General features: G+C 35.4%; 3 protein-coding genes across 6 annotated transcripts; 2 read left to right on the top strand and 1 right to left on the bottom strand.

Moving 5' to 3' along the window:
* Positions 1–160: 160 nt before the first annotated feature.
* On the bottom strand, positions 161–3,350 carry LOC110818969 (chaperone (DUF3353)). 4 transcript variants are annotated; one of them, XM_022048028.2, is made up of 4 exons: positions 2,893–3,345; positions 1,437–1,794; positions 872–993; positions 161–569 (listed from the first exon to the last, which is right to left on the bottom strand). In XM_022048028.2, the coding sequence occupies exons 1-4, from the start codon at positions 3,244–3,246 to the stop codon at positions 561–563; spliced, it is 843 nt and encodes a 280-aa protein (XP_021903720.1). In that variant the 5' UTR covers positions 3,247–3,345; the 3' UTR covers positions 161–560. The 4 variants fall into 4 exon arrangements, with proteins under 4 accessions (XP_021903720.1, XP_021903719.1, XP_088078243.1 ...); XM_022048027.2 differs by having other exon boundaries at positions 810–993; positions 2,893–3,344; XM_088222117.1 differs by lacking the exon at positions 161–569 and having other exon boundaries at positions 890–1,029; positions 2,893–3,350.
* A 612-nt stretch (positions 3,351–3,962) lies between these two features.
* LOC110818979 (uncharacterized) lies at positions 3,963–8,303 on the top strand. The gene is made up of 13 exons (XM_022048044.2): positions 3,963–4,421; positions 4,504–4,570; positions 4,848–4,954; positions 5,062–5,130; positions 5,215–5,269; positions 5,777–5,824; positions 5,939–6,096; positions 6,258–6,496; positions 6,859–6,949; positions 7,174–7,302; positions 7,405–7,558; positions 7,835–7,929; positions 8,021–8,303. Exons 1-13 carry the CDS (start codon positions 4,209–4,211, stop codon positions 8,204–8,206), a joined length of 1,611 nt encoding a protein of 536 aa, XP_021903736.1. The 5' UTR covers positions 3,963–4,208; the 3' UTR covers positions 8,207–8,303.
* Positions 8,304–9,105: 802 nt separating this feature from the next.
* Positions 9,106–15,105, top strand: LOC110818953 (V-type proton ATPase subunit B 2). The gene is made up of 16 exons (XM_022048004.2): positions 9,106–9,201; positions 9,297–9,385; positions 10,080–10,144; positions 10,378–10,433; positions 10,545–10,643; positions 10,929–10,988; positions 11,208–11,319; positions 11,471–11,679; positions 12,364–12,492; positions 12,615–12,752; positions 13,124–13,274; positions 13,367–13,449; positions 13,979–14,026; positions 14,150–14,203; positions 14,290–14,373; positions 14,567–15,105. The coding sequence occupies exons 3-16, from the start codon at positions 10,087–10,089 to the stop codon at positions 14,750–14,752; spliced, it is 1,467 nt and encodes a 488-aa protein (XP_021903696.1). The 5' UTR covers positions 9,106–9,201; positions 9,297–9,385; positions 10,080–10,086; the 3' UTR covers positions 14,753–15,105.
* The last annotated feature ends 6,957 nt before the right edge of the window (positions 15,106–22,062 follow it).

The raw sequence follows: 22,062 nt of genomic DNA on the forward strand, positions 1-22,062 counted from the left end.
ATATGCCACATCTAGGCAAAAACTCATCTTTGCTTTTCTTTTTCAACAGTAAATGGGCAAAATTAGTGTCCTATGAGGAAAATATCAAGTTACTACCATAATCTGTGATTTCTTCACCAATTATTCTCTTTTATAACGGGATTTAATGGTAAACTGTAAATAGAAGAAAAGCTACAGCAATTCACAATAATCAATCTCAAAATAGAACATCAGATTCATCCCTCTTCCCACCAAGGCTTCAAAATTTAACAATATTATAATGCGATGAAGTTTGGAGTACGGAGATCAGCAGGCGTATGTGACTAGTGAGCAGCACCTTAATAATAAAGACTTTTTTTGGCAACTAAAAGTTTATGTTTTACTAATTATCTACATCAATTGTGAATCCCAATTTAAGAATACAATGGACTCCCCTCAGACTTCCTAATATACTGAACATGCAAGTACACATTAAGAAAAGGCCGAACACAAGGCAAGCTCAATTCAAAAGATTGGGATATAAGAGAAGGGCAGTTCTCAGCAATATAATTGAAGCTCGAGCTGCTCAACAATCCACAATTTCACAAGTCCTAGATATTAAGACAGACGAAAATGTTAAGCAAACTAGAAGGAAATTACAATTGGAGTCCATCTAATCAGAAAAGAAGTAGACGGTCAATTAAGTCCTTAGATAATTCTTAAAGAAGTCAAGTGGCACTACATTCTATTTATAGTTTTGTACAATGCCATGATACACATCCTAAAAAGCTGGGTTATGATCATGCAAATGAATAATTACAGGTTACTATTCAAATTATAATCAGAAATACCTTTTAACCTATCTTAGGTATAGCGAGACCAAGAATTGGGAGAAGAGTATAAATTCGCTAACCACGGTAGTAGGAGAGTGTATGCCTAGAAATGGAACAATGTCCACTTGCAACCAGCTCTCAACGGCTGATCCCACAACAGCGCCAGCCACAAGCCCACCTATGCTTATTACAGTAGCTTTCCCTGCAAATATGGGTTAGCCAATCACTTCAGATGCAACTGCCCTTCAAAAGAAATTGAAAATCTATAAGACTCCCTGTCCAGTACTATCTTTGCAAAAATGTTATCTATCACATGAATCTTTGCAAAGAGGAGACAAATTGTCTTTCCTGAATCCTTCCCTTTACTAGATAAAAATCGACAAACAAGTAAGATGGCCAGAAACAAAGTTATCCTCTAGGAAGGCTCAAGCTGCATGGATTTCCATAATGTGTTGATTTTTTTCTTTCTTAAAAAGATTTTGAATTTTCACTTCATCAGCAACTTAAGAGATTCAAGAATGAACCCTGACCTAATATGAGAGGTTAGAAAAATGACAGCTGCCTAGGCAAAGTTATAATATTTCCTTTTCTTCTGACAAATCTTCTAATTTAGAGAAGCATTTATATGCATAGAAAGCTGATTACCTAGCTTCACATTCTTTTTGGTCATGAAGTACAAAGAAGCTCCAAAACTACTTGCTAAGATCAATCCAGGAACATCAGCCCCGCCATAAGCTGCCCCAGGAGATGCAGCTCCATTGACATATGTCAAAACCATCATTGCTCCATATGCACCTGCTTGCATTCCCAGATCACCAGTTGATGGAGTTTCAATTGAAATAGGTGAATTTTTGAAAGTTGTCCGCATCCACTGAGGCATTGATGTCGTCCCAGAAGCAGTCATAGGTTTAACATCTGCATAGCGAATGTTGCTACTCACAACTTTGCCAGCCCGGCGCTGGGTTAAACTCCGCATAAGCAACATATCATATGCAGCTTCAACCTAAACATTAACCAAAATAAAGATAAGAAGAAGAGAAATACTCAAAAATTTATTAGTCTAATAGTAGTAACTTTTTCACAGGTTAAACCACACAATTCAATCTCAACCATGGAAAACCACCCCAGGACTGCTGAATCTTTTGACCTAAGGGCAACTCATACAGGTAAACCACCTAAAACATAGCAAAAGTTTACTTCAAAGATGAAGTATTGATGGGAGGCTATCAATACCCTTCATTAAAACAAGAAATTTGAACAATTTTTCAGCATGTTACAGAACACTGAACTGTGGGTCTGTAGTATGTTCATAACTACAGAGTACAGAATGAGTTCTAAATTTAAAATGAAAAAGAAGTCTGTGGCCAAAACTTAAACAATGGGCAGGCAGGGCAAAGGGCACATAAAACACTCAACAAAAGGAGCAAAAAAGATTAAGGAAATGAGACATTCCAGAGTTCACATTGCCAAGAAGAATGCGTCATATAGAGCCTACCAATTTCCACTCGCAGAATTTCGAAGGGTCAAACCAAAAGAAACCTGGCCTTTTTAGCGGCTTCATTAGAAATCTTTTGCTTCTTAGCGCAAGCAAAATTAAAAAAAAAAACATAACCAACATTCAGATTTGCACCGCCAATTGCCAAAACAAGGTAACCAAGGAAACAGTGAAAGAATTCGTAGCAAAGCCCAACTTATGTACACTCAAAATCCATGTAAGTAAAATAATTTATAACTCGACCACAAAAGTACAGCAAAGGAATTAACAGTAAGAAAAATAGAGGACGGAACTCTCACTAACAGCGAGAGAAATAATTAAATGAGAACAGACAAAGTGTCAAAATTAAACAAAAATCAGTTATTTAACTGAGTTAAGTAGATAGCCAGAAGCAAAATCTGGCATTTTTACTGCCAAAACCTCAAAATCAACAGGCTTTAAGACCTCCGACTAAAAAAGAAACTGCAATTACAAGAAGAACCCTCCCAAAAAGGAAACTTCAAATATTTGCTAGCTCAAGAATTTCCAGCCAAAAAAAGAAAGCACATGAAAAAGGATAAAGAAATGAAAGGCATAATTCTCTATCGACGTAATCAATGAAATCACCTGCACAATCATATCCTGATCATCCTTACAGGAAGCGACAATTGCGTTCTTTGCGCGGAGTATGTCATCGAAGGAAGCGCCATCCGAGACTCCGAGGAGCTTGAGCGCGTTCTCCACCGACATCTCGAAGGGCGCAGAGTCGTCTGCTCGGGACCCGGCCCTAGTCACGCTGCCGGCGAGAGAGCGTCGGGAGGGCGTACTCACGGCTCTCCAGGGCTCGGTCCTTTTTGCGGCGGGGTTTGCCGGCATCATTATTGTTGGCTGGACCGGACTGGGGTGACGAACCGGCGGTCGAGGGATCGGCGAACCGGGACTAAGCCTATTGGGCCGGACGGAGAGAGTGGCAGCTGCCATTTTTCGGTGACGAATGTGAGGCTTTGGTTCGTTTTTCCTAGAGTTGTCGTGTGTTTTTCACTGAACAAGAGACAGAGAATGAGTAAGAAACGGTTAGAAGAAAGATCTTATTTTGAGGAAATAGTTGGGTGTGGATGTGGTGTTGCTGATCTTTCCTTTCCTGCCGTTTGATTAACTGACCATGAATTTCTGATCATCATACTTATTTTGACTATTTCATTTAAATATTACTTTTTTAAGTGGATTAAATAAATTTTGGGAATAGACATTTTGGTTTTGTGTGATATTTTAAAATTTTGAAGTCCTTTACTTTTGTGTCGTTTTGTTTGTGTTGTCATTTTGTTGATAATTGATTTAGCAGTTTGAGCTCCATAATCTTCTGTTTCTTCAATTTCAGGCTACAGTTGGATGAAGAATATCTTTCATGGACAAAAACAACATTCTCATGCATCATTTATATAAGAACACCTCCCCCCAAATGATGATATTAAAACATATTTTAATATATAAAATAATATATATTAAAATACATAATATTATATATGTCATATCGAATTTGATTCGATTAATTTTTTATGTTTTAAACTCAAATCTAATCAATTTGATCAAATCAATAAAAAAAGAACCTAGAATAACATTTTGATATCAAAATGTTGAAAAAGACTAAAGCAATTGAGTTTGAATTTTTGGAATCAAAGATTTTTAAATTATAAAAGAATGTTTGATAATGAAGGGATGTAAGTAAAATTTTAATTTGGTATCTAACCCAAAAATATATTTTGAATTTTGTAGCTTTTCTAAACATACAGTAATGTTCTTTCTATTTGTGGTTTGGAAACAAGACACATCTCTCTTGCAGATTGCCACTCAAATCAAGCCAACCAATTTATGTAAGGGCAAATCAAACTGCAGAGAGATTTTAATTAGCAAAAAAGAAGATCAAAAGGGAGGGAAAGAAGAACATGTTGACATGTTGGAGAGTAACACCCACAACTCCACCATTACAACCACCTCGTCTTTCAAAAAGACACGGCTCAAGCTTCTGCTACAGAATTAATGCCCTTCAGAGCCCTGTCAATGGAGAAACTAACAAAACGATTGAGAAGAGAAAGAAGGTTCTCATAGTTGGCTCTGGCTGGTCTGGCCTTGGTGCTGCTCATCACCTTTCTAATCAGGTCCTCTCTTTCTCTCCCTCTCTTTCTCTTCACCATATACAATATATATGGATGCCTGATGTTACTTCACGTATTGTTTCAGGGTTTTGATATCACAGTCCTTGATGGTGGAACTGCTTTTGGTAGACCAGATGATCTGGGTATTCAAGGTAATCAGACAATCCTCCTTTAAGGTTGACTGATCATTTTTTTTTTTTCATAAGAAAAAGATGATTGTATTCGAGTGACAATTGGTTCAGCTAAAGATTGGAACTTTATTGACATTAAAAGTTAGATGAAGATTGGAACTTTATTGACACGAATATCTCTTACCTTTGGTAATAATAGCATGGCCAATCCATATAGAGTCCGAATGCGTTTGTTGGATTTTTTGTCAGAGGCACCAAAAGTTGGCTTAATTTCTTCTTCTGAATTTTATGCATCTAGGTTTCTGGTATCCCTATAAGAATATATTTTCTCTCGTTGATGAGTTGGGAATCAAGCCCTTCACCAATTGGACAAAATCTGCCCAGTATTCAGCTGAAGGACAGGAGGTAGTTAATGTTGATTGGCTTAGCTTAAAGAGATTGTTTTCTGTATCTTGTTATTCAAGCAAAACCTGCGCATTATTTTGATCATGCTACTGTCAGTGGGTTTGCAGATTCAATTTCCAGTTTTCCAAGATCTTCCTCAATTGCCAACTCCTTTGGGAACCTTTTTCTACACTCAAGTATTGCCTTTTTGATGTTTTTGTTAATCTAAACGATGCCTTTATTGAGCTTGATGTACATTAATTTTATCCTCCAATCTGCAGTTTGCTCGGGTCCCATTGGTGGATCGATTGACATCACTTCCTCTAATGGCTGCAGGCAAGTGTCACTAACAATTCATCTTTCTAGAGCTATAGTTTCTTAAGCAATGACAAGCAGTAGATGCTAAAATTTTTCCAGAAAACCAAGTTGAATCTTTTTTCGTCTACCTCACTAACATCTGGACTGTTATAGAAAACACCTCCATTTTTTAACTTAGAAAAGATGCTGAAAGTTTTTCCAGAAGACCAAAGTTGGTTCTTTTGTCATAGTGCACAACTCCATTTTTTATCTTACAGCAATTCATATTATCAAAAATGCATTTTTAAAATCATTCTAAACCTTGCTTGTGACCATTGACCCCTTAGATGTCCCTTTCCAAAGTATAAGTTTTCAACTTAAATTTGTCGTGTGAATTCGTTATATATTACTAATAGTCTAATGTTTGCTTTGTAACCTGAAATCTTGATAAGTTGTTGTTCAAGTTTAACCCAGCTCAATCCCCAATAATACTTCATATTGCTTCTTGTAATTTCAACTTCTAACTCTTCTGGACTTCTGTTGCAGTGGTCGATTTTGATAACACTGACCCAGCCTGGAGAAAATATGATTCAAGTAAAAATCCTGATCTCATTTGCTAAATTGCAGTGTAAAATCATTATTTATAACCTGTTCCAAGAAATCAAAGATAAAGTATTCAAGCTTCTTATTCTGAGGTGCAATCGGTAGGTACTGCAAGGGAGCTATTGAAACAGTTTGGCTGCTCCGAGAGACTTTACCAGGATGTTTTTCAGCCTCTCCTTCAAGTTGGATTGTTTGCTTCACCAGAACAATGTAGCGCTGCTGCAACATTAGGACTGCTGTACTATTTTGTCCTTGCTCACCAGGTCAACTAAAAGCTTCTGTTATTGCAAAATAATTGTGCTTTTTGTTTGCTCTCATTTCATTCTCATCAGAGTAAAAATATTCAGACACAGTTCGCTCTGTGCATTCACAGTATTTTTGTACTTTTTTAATCTACAAATTTCCTTTGAATGGATTTATATAGAAAGATTTCGATCTGCTTTTGTGTCGTGGGACAATTAGAGAAAAAATCTTTGAGCCATGGATGGACTTCATGAAGGTTAAAGGTTGTAACTTCCTGGAACAAAGAAGTGTGACAGATTTCATCGTCAATGAAGAAACAGGTTGCATCACGGAGGTAGTTTGTGGCAATGAGACTTACGATGTTGATGCTGTTGTATTGGCTGTTGGAGTCTCGACAGCTCAGGAAATTATCAAGAATAGGTGCGTTCTTCCACATTTCATTTCACTTTCCAACTTGTGTAGATTATATTTGAAATAAGTTATTCAGTTGAGTTGAGCCTTTAGCTTCTGCAGAATTTCATGACCTATAAATGCTAATTTTCAATTAGAAGGGACTGGTAAATTCCACTTTAACTTAGAGAGCTAAAAAGTAAAATAACAAACATCCTTATCGCTTATCAAACCAGAACACTCCGATAGTAATTTCTATCATGTATGAAATAGCTTTCTGGTCTATGGGTTTTAGGCAAAACTAAATTTTATGTCTGAGGATTCAATTGCATCTAGTGCTGTACTCAACTTTCTTCTTTATCCTATTTAACTGGCAGTTGAGTCCTGTTTAGTGCAGCACTACATGAAAAGGAGGAGTTCCTTAAGGTTCTCAACTTGGCTGGCATTGACATGCTCACTGTAAAGCTGAAGCTTGACAAAAAGGTGCTCGCAGAAAATAAAAATTTATGCTTGGTCATTTACTTTGTTCTTCTTGTTAATGGAGATTGATTCAAAAACTCTAAACTCTAAAGAGACCATAACATCAGTCCTCTTCTTTCTTACCAGCCTAGAGTGTTACATGATACAATTCTGCACCACTTAAAAATGCTTGATTGATGAGCTGATTGATTGATGAAATCCATATGTATTGTATACATATTAACCAGGTTGCCATACCAAATCCAAGCAATATTTGCTCTGGATTTGGTAATTCATATGCATGGACTTTCTTCGACTTGAATGCTATTCATGATAAACACAAGGACAGCCCAGTAACAGTTCTGCAAATTGATTTTGTAAGTATTATGCTTTTCTTGTTTTTAACAATCTAAAAGGAGGAACTTTGATTGCGTTTAATATCTCTATCATGTTCTTTCTGATGATGTCCTTGTATGCAGTATCATGCAAATGAATTGTTGCCTATGACCGATGAGCGTATAATTGCAAAAGTAATGTCTTACCTCTCAAAATGCATCGACAACTTCCAAACTGCTACTGTGATTGACCAGGAAATTGAAAGATTTCCCAGTTCATTGACTCATTTCTTTCCAGGTAGCTTATATTTAACAGTTTTCCATTAATCATATGCATGTAAATTTAGTAGGCTGAAAATGTTCATAAAGCAAAACCTTTTAACATTCATTTCTTGAAAGTTAAGTTAATAGAAAACCTGTTATCCAAAACATTCGAATGTACTCTGAAAGCACCAACCGGAGAGTAATAGCTGAATACTAATGAAATAAGTTATCAAAATGAGAATTCTTGCTACTACTTTGAGTTATGAGCGGTAAAAGTTATGTTCTTTTTGACATTCCTTCTTTATCAAAGGTTCATACAAGTACATGCTGCGAGGATCAACTAGTTTCCCAAATTTGTTGGTTGCTGGAGACTGGATTGTAACTCGGCATGGTTCATGGTCACAGGTCATGTTCGAATCTGTTGTTTACCTTGTTTAAGCTGGGTCATGTTTTCAATTGAACGTAAAGTCTTTGTATATATTTTGTGATTAAACAGGAAAAATCTTATGTTAGTGGACTCGAAGCAGCAAACCGTGTGGTTGACTACCTTGAAGAAGGCAATCTTGCTAAGATAATACCAGTGGAGGAAGATGAGCCTCATATCCAAGCTCTTCGCATCCTCAACAGACGCTTTAATGACATCAAAACCCAGATTCCCCTCTCTGATTTTTTTCTCCAATGAAATTTTGGATTGTGTTATTTGTACTCTTCTACCATTTTTCTAGTAACTATAAATGTAAATAAAAAATAAAAGATACAATCTTTATTTTGGTTCTTAATATCTCCTTTGATACCGAAAAATTTTAGAAAATAATTGTAGTTAATATTATTTTTTTTTAAATTCAAATTTTGGATAGGTGTTTTTAAAAATAAAAATAAATAAAAATTTAAATTTAATTATTACGAATATATTCGGTCTGATTGGATCGAATTAATATTTTTTATTCGTATTATATAAAACTAGTCCATATTTGAGTCATTTCTTGAATTAGAAGATGATTTACTCTTTTTATTTTTATTGTTAATTTGTTTTTTTTTCCAGTATTTTATTAATTTTTAAAATAAAAAATATTTTTAAAAAATTAAAATATTTATTTAATTTTAATGTATTTCAATTTAGTGTAAGATTTTCAAGATGACTTAAGGTGGATGAGGATTTAATAGATTATTTTTATTTTTTCAAATTTCCCTTTTTAGCTTTTATTTTGTATTAAAATTTATCAAAATATAATGTTCTTGTTTGCATATTTTCTTTTCATAATTATATGTGTACGATTCCATTAAATTTATTTGAAGTAATAATTTTAGGATTTAACTACGTACAGACAATACCAAACAATGGAAGAAAAATATCATCTGAAATTTAATAGTTTCCAAAAGTTATCAGATTTTTTTTTCTATTTAAGTACAAGGAGAATTTTTATTTATTATTAAAAATAATTTTTTTCTCTTAAACTATTTAAGAGTCAATATATATATATATAAATAAAATAAAATTTTAACTATTTAATATTTTAAGAATACATAGAATAGCATATTTAAAAGTAAAGTTATAATTTTTTAATACAACCTCAAAAAAAAATCCAGCTGTCCATAATAGCCACGTCATCTCTGGTTGTTCGTTGTTCTCGTGCGGAACCGCCCAGCAGATCCAAGCCTCACCTATCTAACTCCACGGTTATCCCGCACGCACAAGTTTCCTTGCTGTCCGGGTGTTATTTACCGTTATTACCATCAATCGATATCTCAAATTATTTATTTTTCATTTTCAGGTTTCACGATTAGATCTCGTTTTGTTCCCTCCCTCAGCCCATCTCTCTGTATCTGCTTCTGCTTCTTCCCTGAGTCCTCAGATCAACAGGTGAGGTCCTTTTCAAATCCATTTCTCATCTTTTTCTCACTTATTTTAATTTCTTTCTTTGATTAAATTTTATAATTACGATTTGCACCAATCGAATCCCAACCTCATTTGATCCGACTGTTAATCGATTATCTCGGCTCTTACAACATTTGTTAATAATCGACTTCTTGTCTGTTATTGAATTTTTTCTCGATCCTTTCCATTAGCAGTGAAGATTTTCAGTTTGATTGTAGCTTTTAGTGAAATGAAGCTGAAAGCGACCTTTTTCATGCATTGATGCTGGTTGGTTGCTGGGAAGATGTTCACCTATAGTATAACGGCATAACTTCTTGGGTTAGATATGCAGGATAGCTGCGAATTCCAGTTTTTAGAATGAGTCTAAATCAGAATTTAGTCTAGTGGAAGTTAATTAGAATTGACAACTGTGTCAGTCCTTGAATCTTCTAAACACCAATTAGCGACTATTTATGTTTACTATTGTTTAGGGCTTCACAACTCTCAGTGTCTTGGGTTTGATTGGGAGAATTGTTTTATGAGAATTTTTAATCTTGAATTCAGTTATCAATATTGGATTAGTTGCATTATATTTTCCTGCTAAGTGGCTGATTATTGCTGATCGGAATGCTGGGAAATAAAATGCATTTTGTTTTTCAAACATGCACCATGCACTTATTTGTTTGCTTGGTATATGAAGCTTGAGAATGGGTGTGGCCAAAAACAATCTCGATATGGAAGAGGGAACGCTGGAGATTGGCATGGGTAAGTTGTAGGTGGCACTTGCCTCTTAATTGTAGTTTCTAATTTTATTTGGTGCAGATGAAATTCATGTCATTCTTCAGAACTTAGGAACAAACCTTTTTTTCTCTGATGAGAATTGATGTTTGAGTTCAGCAACATGGATATTGATAATTTTCTTCCTAAAGCAAGAGAGTAACCATTGTTTGAAGTATTGATGAGGGTCTGTGCTCTTTTGTTTTCATGGTACCTTGCAGAGTATAGAACTGTCTCTGGAGTGGCAGGACCTCTGGTTATTCTTGATAAAGTTAAGGTATATTTTGCTCCTTCTACATGCCATATCTATTGTTATCTTATGCTTAATCTTGACAATCCCTCTCAAAAATGTTTATGATTCATGTGTTTTTCTGATATTCTACATTAGGGACCCAAATATCAAGAAATTGTCAATATTCGTTTAGGGGATGGAACAACTCGACGTGGTCAAGTCCTTGAAGTCGATGGAGAGAAGGCTGTTGTTCAGGTGATTGCTATTCAAATATTCTCTCAGTTCATAATTTTAAGCCTTCCTTTAGTCTAATTCAAATACTCATGTAGTTTCATGAGAAATTGGTTGATATACTTTAGTATTTTAATTGTAGTCCCATATGCCTTTTATCCCCTATTTTGGGAATAGACAACGCTTCCTGTTAATATATTATGTTTACGTTATTTGAAAATTATGATAGCCTACTCTTGACATTAATTGTTTGGAGTATTATTAACGGTAATGATGCATGCTTTGTTCATTTGATATCTGGTTGGCCAGGTTTTTGAAGGGACATCTGGAATTGACAACAAATACACAACCGTGCAATTTACAGGAGAGGTATAAATCCTTTCTTCTTATCCCTTACCATATACCATTTGACGTGCTTTTTTCAGTTTTCAATGTTATTGCTTTTGAGCAGCATTGCTTTAGTTAAATCTCGAGGGGAAAAAAAATTGTTTATCTCATCATTGCTTTTGTTCATATATTATACATGTTTCATTATGTTTCCAAGATTCTTGCCATTTATCTGAACCCCTAAAATTTTCACTTCTATAGGTTTTGAAGACCCCAGTCTCACTGGATATGCTTGGTCGCATTTTCAATGGATCTGGGAAGCCCATTGATAATGGTCCTCCAATTTTGCCTGAAGCGTACTTGGATATTTCTGGTCAGTGATGTTATTCTTTTCTTGAATGAATTGTTATTCATGAAAGATTTGGTGTTTTCGTGGAGCAAATGATATTTTAAATATCAATAAAATATTCAGTTTTATGCTTTTTGTAACACGGGCTTTAGATTATTTTTCATACTTTCTGCAGGGAGTTCTATCAATCCTAGTGAGAGAACCTACCCTGAAGAGATGATACAGACAGGGATTTCAACTATTGATGTAATGAATTCTATTGCTAGGGGACAAAAGATCCCACTTTTCTCAGCTGCTGGTCTTCCCCACAATGAGATTGCTGCTCAGATTTGTCGCCAAGCTGGTTTAGTTAAACGGTTAGAGAAGTCTGGGAATCTGCTTGAGGTACTTTTTATTTCCTGATATATATTAATAATATCAACTTCCAAACTATCCAATATGCTTACTGCATGGTTTCTTTTTATATATTTTTAATGCTTAGAAGATATTATATCTGGTGCATTTGAATTAATTTTGGACAAGTTAGTGATAGAACCAAATTTGAATTAGTATATTTATAATCTTTTGTCCTTATGTCCAACTTTTCTGTTAGCACAAATACATTTCCGGTCTTTAAAATTAATAATAGCCAGATAACCTATTTACTTCAGTTCCTTTGTACTCGGAAAATTTTGTTTTTAGTATATTTAAATTCTTTTTGGAGGAATTACTAATGGAGCCCAACTATTGGTTTAGGTTGCACTTCTTTCAAACAACTTATTATTTTTATCAGTATATTTATCATCTTTCATGCTTATGTCTTACTTGTCTGTTGGTAAAAATACATCTGTGATCTTTAAAATTAACAATAGCTTGATATCCTATTGTTTGAGTTTTTTTACGAGTAATTTGGTCTATGCAATACTTAGTTAATGTGTTACATCATGTTGTTTGCTACATTCTCTTCATTGGTTTCTGTTAAAAAAATCTATAATATGGAAAATCATTTAGTGCCATCTGTCACGGTGATAGATATGCTACCACCAATTTCATGCCAAGGTAAGTATTTGACATACTCCAGATTTTCAGGATGAGGAAGAGGACAATTTCGCCATTGTATTTGCAGCCATGGGTGTAAATATGGAAACTGCACAGTTTTTCAAACGTGATTTTGAGGAAAATGGATCAATGGAGAGAGTGACACTTTTCCTCAACCTAGTATGTATTTTCTTCAAAATGTTAATCTTTTGTGATGCACAGCTTTAATTTATGTTGAAAGGGATTTGCCCTTGACTTTTAAGTGATGAAGTTCCTGAAACTTGTCTATGCCAATCTTACAGGCAAATGACCCTACAATTGAACGTATTATCACTCCTCGTATTGCTCTTACTACAGCAGAATATTTAGCATATGAATGTGGCAAGCACGTCCTTGTTATACTTACAGATATGAGTTCTTATGCTGATGCTCTTCGTGAGGTAATCACTGACATCTATGTTTTATTGTTTTTGCTGCCTCCTTTAAGGAGTGCCTTATAACATGCTTACAGATGAAGCTTTAACAATATTCCTCTTTCAGAAGTGGATTTAATTAAGATGATTTGACCAAAACATTGATTTGTGAGTGGAAAAAAGGATCAAGATATCTTGTTCTTCAGTTGCGATAAATCAAATAATACAAACAGCAACTCTCTAAAGTGTTTGTCTTATGTTGATTGTAGTTCTTCCTAGATATTGAAGATATTTGAAGAACTACCTAAGGGTTCTAGGATGTTGTTTTTATGCCTTCTTTTCTGAATACTTCATTAGATACTTTGTAAAGGCTATATATGATGCCAAACTTCATGCAGGTATCTGCCGCGCGAGAAGAAGTACCTGGAAGACGTGGATATCCAGGGTACATGTACACTGATTTGGCTACTATATATGAGCGTGCCGGACGAATTGAAGGACGAAAAGGTTCCATCACACAGATTCCAATTCTGACCATGCCTAACGATGGTAATACAGCTCAAAGCCATGTTGAGTGCTCTGCATCATTCACCAATGTGTTGATTTTACAGTGTCTGAACTATTTCTCTTTGTTTGGCCAGATATTACACATCCCACTCCAGATCTTACAGGATATATCACAGAGGGGCAGATATATATTGACAGGCAGCTCCACAATAGACAGGTAAATGCTTCCAATGGCTCTTAATAGAATGTACAAGTCAATTGTCTGCTTTTATGATAGAATGGATTTGAAGTTGACCTCTCTACAACTGATTCATGGCGTACATAGCAATCTATTATCCACATAGACTATTGTATGCAATGCTGGTCATAGAATTGCGATGTAAGGGCATGTTATGGACAAAGGAAGTTGACTTGTAGCAATGCATTTATTTGCCAGTTATAGTTTTTCTCATCTGTCCTTGATTGCTTTGTTGAACAGCTTCGTTTTGATTAGTTAAGGTTCCTATCCATAATTTTCTTCCATAAATGCATATAACTATAGACTAATATAAAAGAAATATCGGTTGAATGTTGAATTGGAATCTATTCATCTGGTGCTTAAGTTTGATCTGCATCTCTTTCAAGTAACCTGGCAATTGGCATGAAAATGATTCAACGTGTGGAGCTTCTCAGTTTAAAAAAAAGATGGAAACTTGCAGAAATTTATTTGATGCTGAAACTGAATGTTGGCCTATCTGAGTTTGCAGATATACCCACCAATAAATGTCCTACCTTCTCTGTCTCGTCTGATGAAGGTATGAACGTAGCTCATTTCCTTGGAGTTTTGGTTTTCTAATGAGTTGCATCCAATCAGTTGAGGAGAAGTGAGCATGTAAATTGTAGTAATTCTGAATGCAAATACTGTAAAATTCTTGCAGAGTGCTATTGGTGAAGGGATGACTCGCAGGGACCATGCTGATGTGTCCAACCAGGTGCCACTTAATTATTTATGTAGCTTAAATTTGTTTTTGTTTCACTTGAAGGCTGAATATGTAGCTTAAGTTTTAAACCTTTTCAGTTGTATGCAAATTATGCCATTGGCAAGGATGTCCAGGCAATGAAAGCTGTGGTTGGGGAAGAAGCACTCTCTTCTGAGGACTTGGTCTCTCTCTCTCTCTCTCTCTCTCTCTCTCTCTCTCTCTCTCTCTCTCTATCCATCTCTCTCTAGTTATCTCTCTTACTCACACTCAGAAATACCAATTGTCTGTATAAAACAAGTCTGTATATACTTATGTATCTATTTGTGTCCATAGTTATTCTTTTATAATTGATGAGGTTCTTCTTGAACGGAACAGCTGTACTTGGAGTTTTTGGATAAATTTGAGAGGAAATTTGTGACCCAAGGAGCTTATGACACACGGAACATCTTCCAGTCACTTGATTTAGCATGGACACTGCTTCGCATCTTCCCTCGCGAACTTCTTCACCGTATACCAGCAAAGACTCTCGACCAGTACTACAGTCGAGATGCAACAAATTGATGAAAGAAACCAGCTCAGCTACCCGTCCTCATTGGTTGTCTCCACCTTATTCATTTTGCGTGCTATTTTAGTAGGCTGGGCCTGCTCTCCCTGCATAGAAATAAAGGCTGTAATCCCAAGTTGAGTTCCTCTCTTTCAGAGCTTTTGTCCAATTGAGATACATTAATGTTCTTTCCGTGAATACTTCTTAGAGCTCATTGTTTATGCACTTGGATACATATTAGCATGTTTATTTAGTTAATTTGGATTAAGATTTTCTTCCCTGAATTGAAATCAGGGCTCGTGTAAGAATTAACACCTTGTTTGATATTTTTTAACCATTTTACAAAATGAGGTACTACCTCTCTCTGTCAGCTCTTAGATTTTTGATGTCAAATCCTGGTAGTTCATTCGATAAACATACTACTTGCTGGTTTCCTATTCCACAGCTCTTCTCCTCTCCCAGGTTGGTTGACAGTTAAAAGGGGTGGACTAATATTGAGAAGAAAACACCAAACTTGAAGCATTGTTGCTTTGTCACATTTTACTTAGCCTCTTACAGTTTTTTGGAGTGATATTGGGCAAGTTTGTTTAACTGGAGAAATGGAGGAGAGCAGAGGCAAACATCAAATGCCGTACCCAGAAGTGATATTGTGAGGTTTCTGGTAGAGGTAAGCATTTGTTGGGTACTATTTTGACTTTATCACAATATGACTGTTTAGATATATATTTGATCTTTTTGTTGTGTCAATATTTAAGAAATAAAGAAGCTATAACTGTGATTAATTAACTCTGAGAGACCAACCGAGTTCTTGAAAGTATTAGGGTAATCATAACTAAGGATATAAATTCTTTTAGTTATTTGAAATGGAATTCGACTGCATAGAGTTTGTTTAATTTGGTTCGATTTTATTTGATTTTTGACAAATTTAGTTTTGGTTTTTGTTTTATTTTTTATTTGATTTGATTTTTGCATCAATTTATATCTTTCTAACTCTCTGTTGTTTAAGTATATTTAAGAAATATGTTAACAAGTTGAATTAACTTAAAAGTTTGACTTTTCAAATAATATTAAACTTGAATTCGACTTTACACTCTATTACATTTATTTTAGATTCAAACTTGTTTTAAAATATAAAGTTTGACCTCGATTTTTTTTTTTTTAAATAGAATTAAACTCAAATGAACTTAAATTTTTATGTACTCAAATTCAAGTTAGTTCAAATTATGTAAAAGTGATCGCAATAAGCTCTATGAAAGCCTAGTTTAACATGGTAACTACCAACTTTTGTTTAAAATTTTTTAAAAATATATTATTATATAATTAAAATATAATTATTTGTAAAATAAATTGAAAATAATAAGAATAAATAAGAACTAAATAATTTCAATTTGAATTCAGTTTCTTTGGTTAAATACGTTTTATTTTTCAAAATTAAATTCAGGTTTGATTTTAAGTTTGCTCCAAACTTATTACAAAGTTTTGTTAATGTCAATATATACTAGGAATGGCAGTCTTGTGGGTTTAGAACGAATTTTATTAAATCCAAACCTAATTCAATTATTATCATATTAATATTAATATAACTATATTTTATATTAATAAAAAATAAAAAATATATTTATTAATGTAATACCCGAATCTGAAAATTTAGTTCAGAAAAATTTAACATTAATAATATAGTGCATTAAAGTAATTTAACTTGTCTTTTTATTTAATAATTATGAAAATTTTGAGAAAAATAGATTTAGAGATGAAATTGAAAATAATTTTTTTAAAAAATAGGTGAAATTGTGAATAAGAGTATAGTGTTTTTTAAAGAAAAATTTAAAATAGAGGATAAAATCGTAAAAAAGAAAAATACAATCACGTGGGATAGCCATGTCAGCAACAATGACGAGTCAAAACGCGTCGCGTGGCGAACACACTGACATCAATTCCACATGGGAGGCCACGTGAACAATCCACGTACTAGCGAATCCAACGGTCTAGATAGCATCTCGCGCACACGAACGACTTAGATGTATTTTCTCTTCAGGCGTGATTGAACAGTCATATTCAATCCGATCGTGTGGCCCAAATTTATTCTCCGAATAAGAGAGATCCAAAGGACAGGAGAAGGTCACATGTCCCTGCACGGATGGCCCAAATTGACTCGGAGAGGGTATTTGAACTTCGCGTTCTAGGAAACTCTAACTTTAGCCGCACCAGTCCTCATTAGAGAAGAAGAAGAAGGGCGACAAAAAAGAAACTGACTGTCATTGCCGCTGTACCAGAGCCACTGCCAATGCCCAAAAGGTATTTTTTTCCCCTACTCGTACGGAATTCGATTCTAAATCTACCCACACCCATATTGGAGTCGAAAGGCTAATGGGTGAGTCCAAAAACACGAGCGAAGCTCAGCCGAGCTGCCGCGGTCGAAATCCAAAACCTCTTCCAATGAGCCCCTTTCCGTTTCTTGTTTCTCTCGATTTTCTGACCATTATGTTCCTCGTCTCTTTTATGTGCAGGTTAGTCGAAGGAGAACCCCGACCACGAAGGAGGAACGACGAAACCGCTGCACCTAGATACTCTTTCATTGGTAGGGTTTTGGTTTTCGCATTTTTCGACCAACAGAGGCCCCCTAACTTGTTTTTTGCATGTTTCTATGCAAAACTGGCCAAAACCCAGCCTAAGCCAGCCGAAAACAGCCTGACCGAGAGGAATCGCCACCGTAGGCGGGAGATCTGGCACCAGAACACGGTAGTGCCACCATGCCGGAACCCTAAATTGACTATAAAAGTTTAAAAACAACTATTTTAGCCTTTTTGAGTATTTTTGGATACGTGGCAGATATTTTGAATTTCCACAGAAAAAATCTAGGAAACACGAGGACCACCAGGAGGCGTAGTGAAAAGTACAATATTTCGAATATCGATTTAAGGTAAGAATCTCTCATCTTTCTCCCCATTATGATAAATTAAAGCTTCATAATCGATAACATTGTGTTTTGTGAAAATTTAAAAAAAAAAACCATAAAATTAATTACAGGTCACTAGTGGAACCAGAACTGATCAGTATATAACTGCCCTAACTCATTTGTGTTGCCTATTTATTCACTTATACTGCCTAAATTACTTATTGTTACACCGTGTACTTTAAATTGTAAATTTTAATTGTTTTCTCGTTTATTGATTGTCTAACCGTTATTTTTATCTGTTGACTAATTTGAAATAAATACTCTAATTACATTTCTTGATGGTTAAAGTATAAATTTGTATTCTTTACTTAAATGTCATTTTATTGATCTATGAATATGAAATGAGATCTTGGTATGCGATTGGTGATCAGTTGATGATGTGAATCTATATATGAACAGCTTATTAGGTACCCTGGGAAAGGGTGGATGGACCAGGAACATAGGAAAACTCTACCGTAAATATTATCTCAGTCGAACAGGACCAAGAAATCTTATACCGGAAGGGGTTGGGAGGTATAGTTCACTCTCATACCGAATGGAGTATTGAGACAGTGGCATGTTTGGCACTCATTACCGGACGAGGTATAATGACGGTCGGTTGATTAATAAATTGGATATTGGGTTTACATGTAGGAGAATATCCCTATAGACCCCTAAACGTACTAATAAGCAAGTAAGAAGGTAAATTTATTGTTATTGTTCATTTAAATATGAAATTAAAATAGTATTTATGTTATTGTTTTTGTAGTTCGATTTTGGAAACTCATAAAGATAAGTATGAAATTTACGTTTTTATATATATAACAAATATAGTTCAAAAAGACAAATGACTCCATTGGTTGTCTTATGATTTTTACCAACTTTTCATTTTTTATATCGGTATTAAGTGTGATATTTTTACTGGGGTAGTGTACCTTATTCTCCTATTTTAAAAATTTCAAATTAAGAAAACCAAGATCTAAATCCTGAATAACAGGAGAGTTGTAAATAAAGATTACCTCCCGGACCCCATCAGAATTGCCTAGCAGAGGTTAACGTCATAGAATTTTTATTTTATTTTATTTTAACTATTTGTTCTGTTACTATGAACTTTTATAAAATGATATTCTCGTATCCCTATTGGGCATTCTGATTTCCTTTTTAAGGAATGTAAACCTTAAATTCTAAATTGCTTTCGCTTATAATTGATATAATTCAATATTTTCATTTCCTTAAGCTTTGGGCTTTTACAGTTGGTATTAGAGCCATGTTCCTTAGAATTATTCTTTACATAGAGATTTAAAATACTAAAATACAATCCGATATTCAACCCTTTCTTGTGAAATGCAAGTACAAAGATATAAGGAGAGGAAGACCTCCACTAAACCGAACAGCTTGGGATGGGTCGCTTCAAGAGGATACTGATCGACCTTTCGAGATGTTGGAGAGACTTATATCTGCCCAGTAAGCCTAGAAAAAGAAGAAAGAGCTATCTGAACCTTCTCCACTATCACAATATGAGCCACCCTTACAACGAGAAGATCCAGTGCCACCCCAATATAGTCTTACTCCTCAACTATATCATCTGGTACTGCTACAGTATAATCTGATGCCCCCATCATATAATCAGGTGTCGCTAAAGGGTCACCCGGTCCCTCCCCAGCATAATTCAGTCCCTTTTCAACGGGACCCAGTTCTACCCATGATGGACCCATACTACATTGAGAGTTACGAGAGACTAAACTCATTTATCTTAACAATGGCATTCTCTTTCAAAGAGGTTGAATATTGGTTAGTCGAGATAGAGAAAGCTTTCGCAACTCTTGGGGTGGTTCTCAAACAAAAGGTTGTACTTGTCACCTACATGCTTGTAGGTGATGCAGGTCACTAGTGGCAGCTGAAGTAGGCCACTCTGCTCATTCCAGTCACTTAGAAATAGTTCCTGGTAGCCTTCAATGCAGAGTATCTCCAAGAGTATCTTTGACATTTAAAAAAAATAAAGTTTGTACACCTGATCCAAGGTGAGATGACAGTGTTTGAGTATGGCAGAAAATTCCTAGAATTAGGTCGATATTCTCCTGAGAGTATGATAGATAAAGGCAGAAAGGTAAGGAAGTTTGAGTGGGGTCTCCATCTTGAGATCAGACAACAACTGTATGTATTTGAGCTCAGCACCTACTCAGCAGTTCTGGCCAGGGCACAATTAATAAAGAGGAACCTTCGCATTTTTCCTCCAGCAGTGGAAAATTTCAGAATCCCGATTCCACACTGCAAGCCAGCACCTACTGCACCGACTCAACAGAACAAGAAACCTAGGCCTATGATTCAAGCTTCTACTCAGGCTCCACCAACATGACGTGGTAGGACTTGCCATCACTGTGGCAAGGATCATGGAGATTGACCATACTATCGCCTCAACAATATCTATCACATATGTGGAAGTGTCCAACATTATGCGAGAGAGTACCCACAAAATCATAATAAAGCCAAAGCTCTCATCTAGGGTAGAGCTTACACCATCACCCAGCAGGATGCTGAAGTCAATTCGGATGTGATATATGACGAACCTAAGAAAGAAATTTGCATTCAAGAAATCCTTGTGGTCAGAAAATTTTTGAATATATTTCATAATGAACTACCCAAACTGCTAATGGATAAGAAAATTTAATTTACCATAGATCTTAAACGCAACACCCAGCCCATCTCAGTTGTCCTTTACCGCAGAGTCGAATAGAGATGGAAGAACTGATGAAATAGATTAAAGAATTGCAGGATAGCGGGTGCATCTGACACAGTGTATCTCCTAAGGTGCTGGAGTCACGTTTGTAAGGAAAATGGATGGGTCCTTAAGATTGTGTATTGACTACAAGAGATTGAACATAGTCACAATTAAGAACAAATACCCTCTCTAGAATCAATGATTTTTTCAATCAGTTATAGGGTGCTCAGATTTTCTCCAATATAGACTTATGTTTGGGTTATCATTAGGTAAAGATCAAGGTAGAAGATATTCTCAAGATAGCCTTTAGAATCAGGTACGGACACTATGAGTTCTTGGCCATGCCATTTGGGTTAACCAATACGCTAGTTATTTTTATGGACTTGATGAACAGGGTTTTCAGGCAGTTTCTGAATTAATTCATCATAGTATTTATTGATGATATCCTGGTATATTCAAATAATAGGGAAGAACATGCTCAGCACCGGACTTAGGTTTTACAGGTTATCAAAGAAAAGAAGTTAGATGCAGAATTGAGCAAGTGTGGGTTCTGACTCGAGCATACTACTTTTCTAGGGCACATAATATAAAAGGATGGGGTGTCAGTGAATTTCGAGAAGGTTAAGGCAGTACTTGGTTGGGAGAAATTGACTTTGATTAAGAAGATTCGTAGTTTTTTAGGAATGATAGGTTATTACCGTAAGTTTATGGAAGATTTTCTAATCTAGTTGCTCTTTTGATCCGACTTACAAAGAAGAATGTCAAGTTTAAGTGGAATGAGGATTGCAAAAAGAGTTTTATAGATTTCAAGAAGTGGTTGACTACCACACCAGTTTTGGCTCTACCAAGTAGAATAGGTAGATACACAGTATATAGTGATGTCTTCTACTTGGGGTTGGGCTGTGTTCTGATGCAGTATAAAAATGTCATAACCTATGGGTCTAGACAGTTGAAAAGTCATGAAAAGAATTACCCCACCCACGATTTAGAACTTGTCGCCATTATCCACGTGTTGAAGACCTGATGCGCCACTACTTATATGGGAAGACTTGTGATATTTATACAGACCATAAGAGTTTGAAGCATATATTTACTCAAAAGGATCTCAACATGCGTCAGAGGCATTGGATACAGCTCCTCAAGGACTATGATTGTAAGACTTGAAAATGGTTACATGTCTGACCTATCTAACTGTCTAACCTGAACTGATTCATAGAATAAAGGAAGCCAAATTGACTGATTCCACAATACTAGCTCTCAGAAAGGATACAAAATAAGGAGTAAATCTAGAATTTCGAGTCTCTGCTGATGGGTTGCTCAGGTTCTAGGACATAGTATCCTAAATGACAGTGAACTAAAAGGGAATATTATGACACGAACCTAGAACTCAAAGTTCACAATGCATTTCAGAAGTACTAAGATATATTAAATTATGCAACTTCGATTTTGGTGGAGCAGGATGAAAAAGAAAATTATTGATTTCGTTTCCAAGTGTCTTGTTTGTCAGTAGGTTAAGACAAAACATCAACGCTCAGGCGGGTTACTTATGCCATTACCAATCCTAGAGTGAAAATGAGAATATATCATCATGAATTTTGTAACAAGGTTGCTTAAGACACGCTCGAGATATGATGTTATCTTGATAATTATTGATCGGTCACCAACTCCTCTCA

This window comes from Carica papaya, chromosome 6 (genome assembly GCF_054855325.1).
Source record: "Carica papaya isolate Zhongbai chromosome 6, ASM5485532v1, whole genome shotgun sequence".
Taxonomy (NCBI): domain Eukaryota; kingdom Viridiplantae; phylum Streptophyta; class Magnoliopsida; order Brassicales; family Caricaceae; genus Carica; species Carica papaya.

Coding starts and splice junctions, on each gene's coding strand:
- LOC110818969 (XM_022048027.2), bottom strand. CDS start 3,246: ATGGCAGCTGCCACTCTCTCCGTCCGGCCCAATAGGCTTAGTCCCGGT. Junction 1,795..2,892: donor ATCAGGATATGATTGTGCAG/GTGATTTCATTG, acceptor GTTAATGTTTAG/GTTGAAGCTGCATATGATAT. Junction 994..1,436: donor CAAAAAGAATGTGAAGCTAG/GTAATCAGCTTT, acceptor CCATATTTGCAG/GGAAAGCTACTGTAATAAGC.
- LOC110818953 (XM_022048004.2), top strand. CDS start 10,087: ATGGGTGTGGCCAAAAACAATCTCGATATGGAAGAGGGAACGCTGGAG. Junction 12,493..12,614: donor TGACACTTTTCCTCAACCTA/GTATGTATTTTC, acceptor CCAATCTTACAG/GCAAATGACCCTACAATTGA. Junction 13,450..13,978: donor GGCAGCTCCACAATAGACAG/GTAAATGCTTCC, acceptor CTGAGTTTGCAG/ATATACCCACCAATAAATGT.
- LOC110818979 (XM_022048044.2), top strand. CDS start 4,209: ATGTTGACATGTTGGAGAGTAACACCCACAACTCCACCATTACAACCA. Junction 4,422..4,503: donor CTCATCACCTTTCTAATCAG/GTCCTCTCTTTC, acceptor GTATTGTTTCAG/GGTTTTGATATCACAGTCCT. Junction 6,097..6,257: donor ATTTTGTCCTTGCTCACCAG/GTCAACTAAAAG, acceptor GGATTTATATAG/AAAGATTTCGATCTGCTTTT.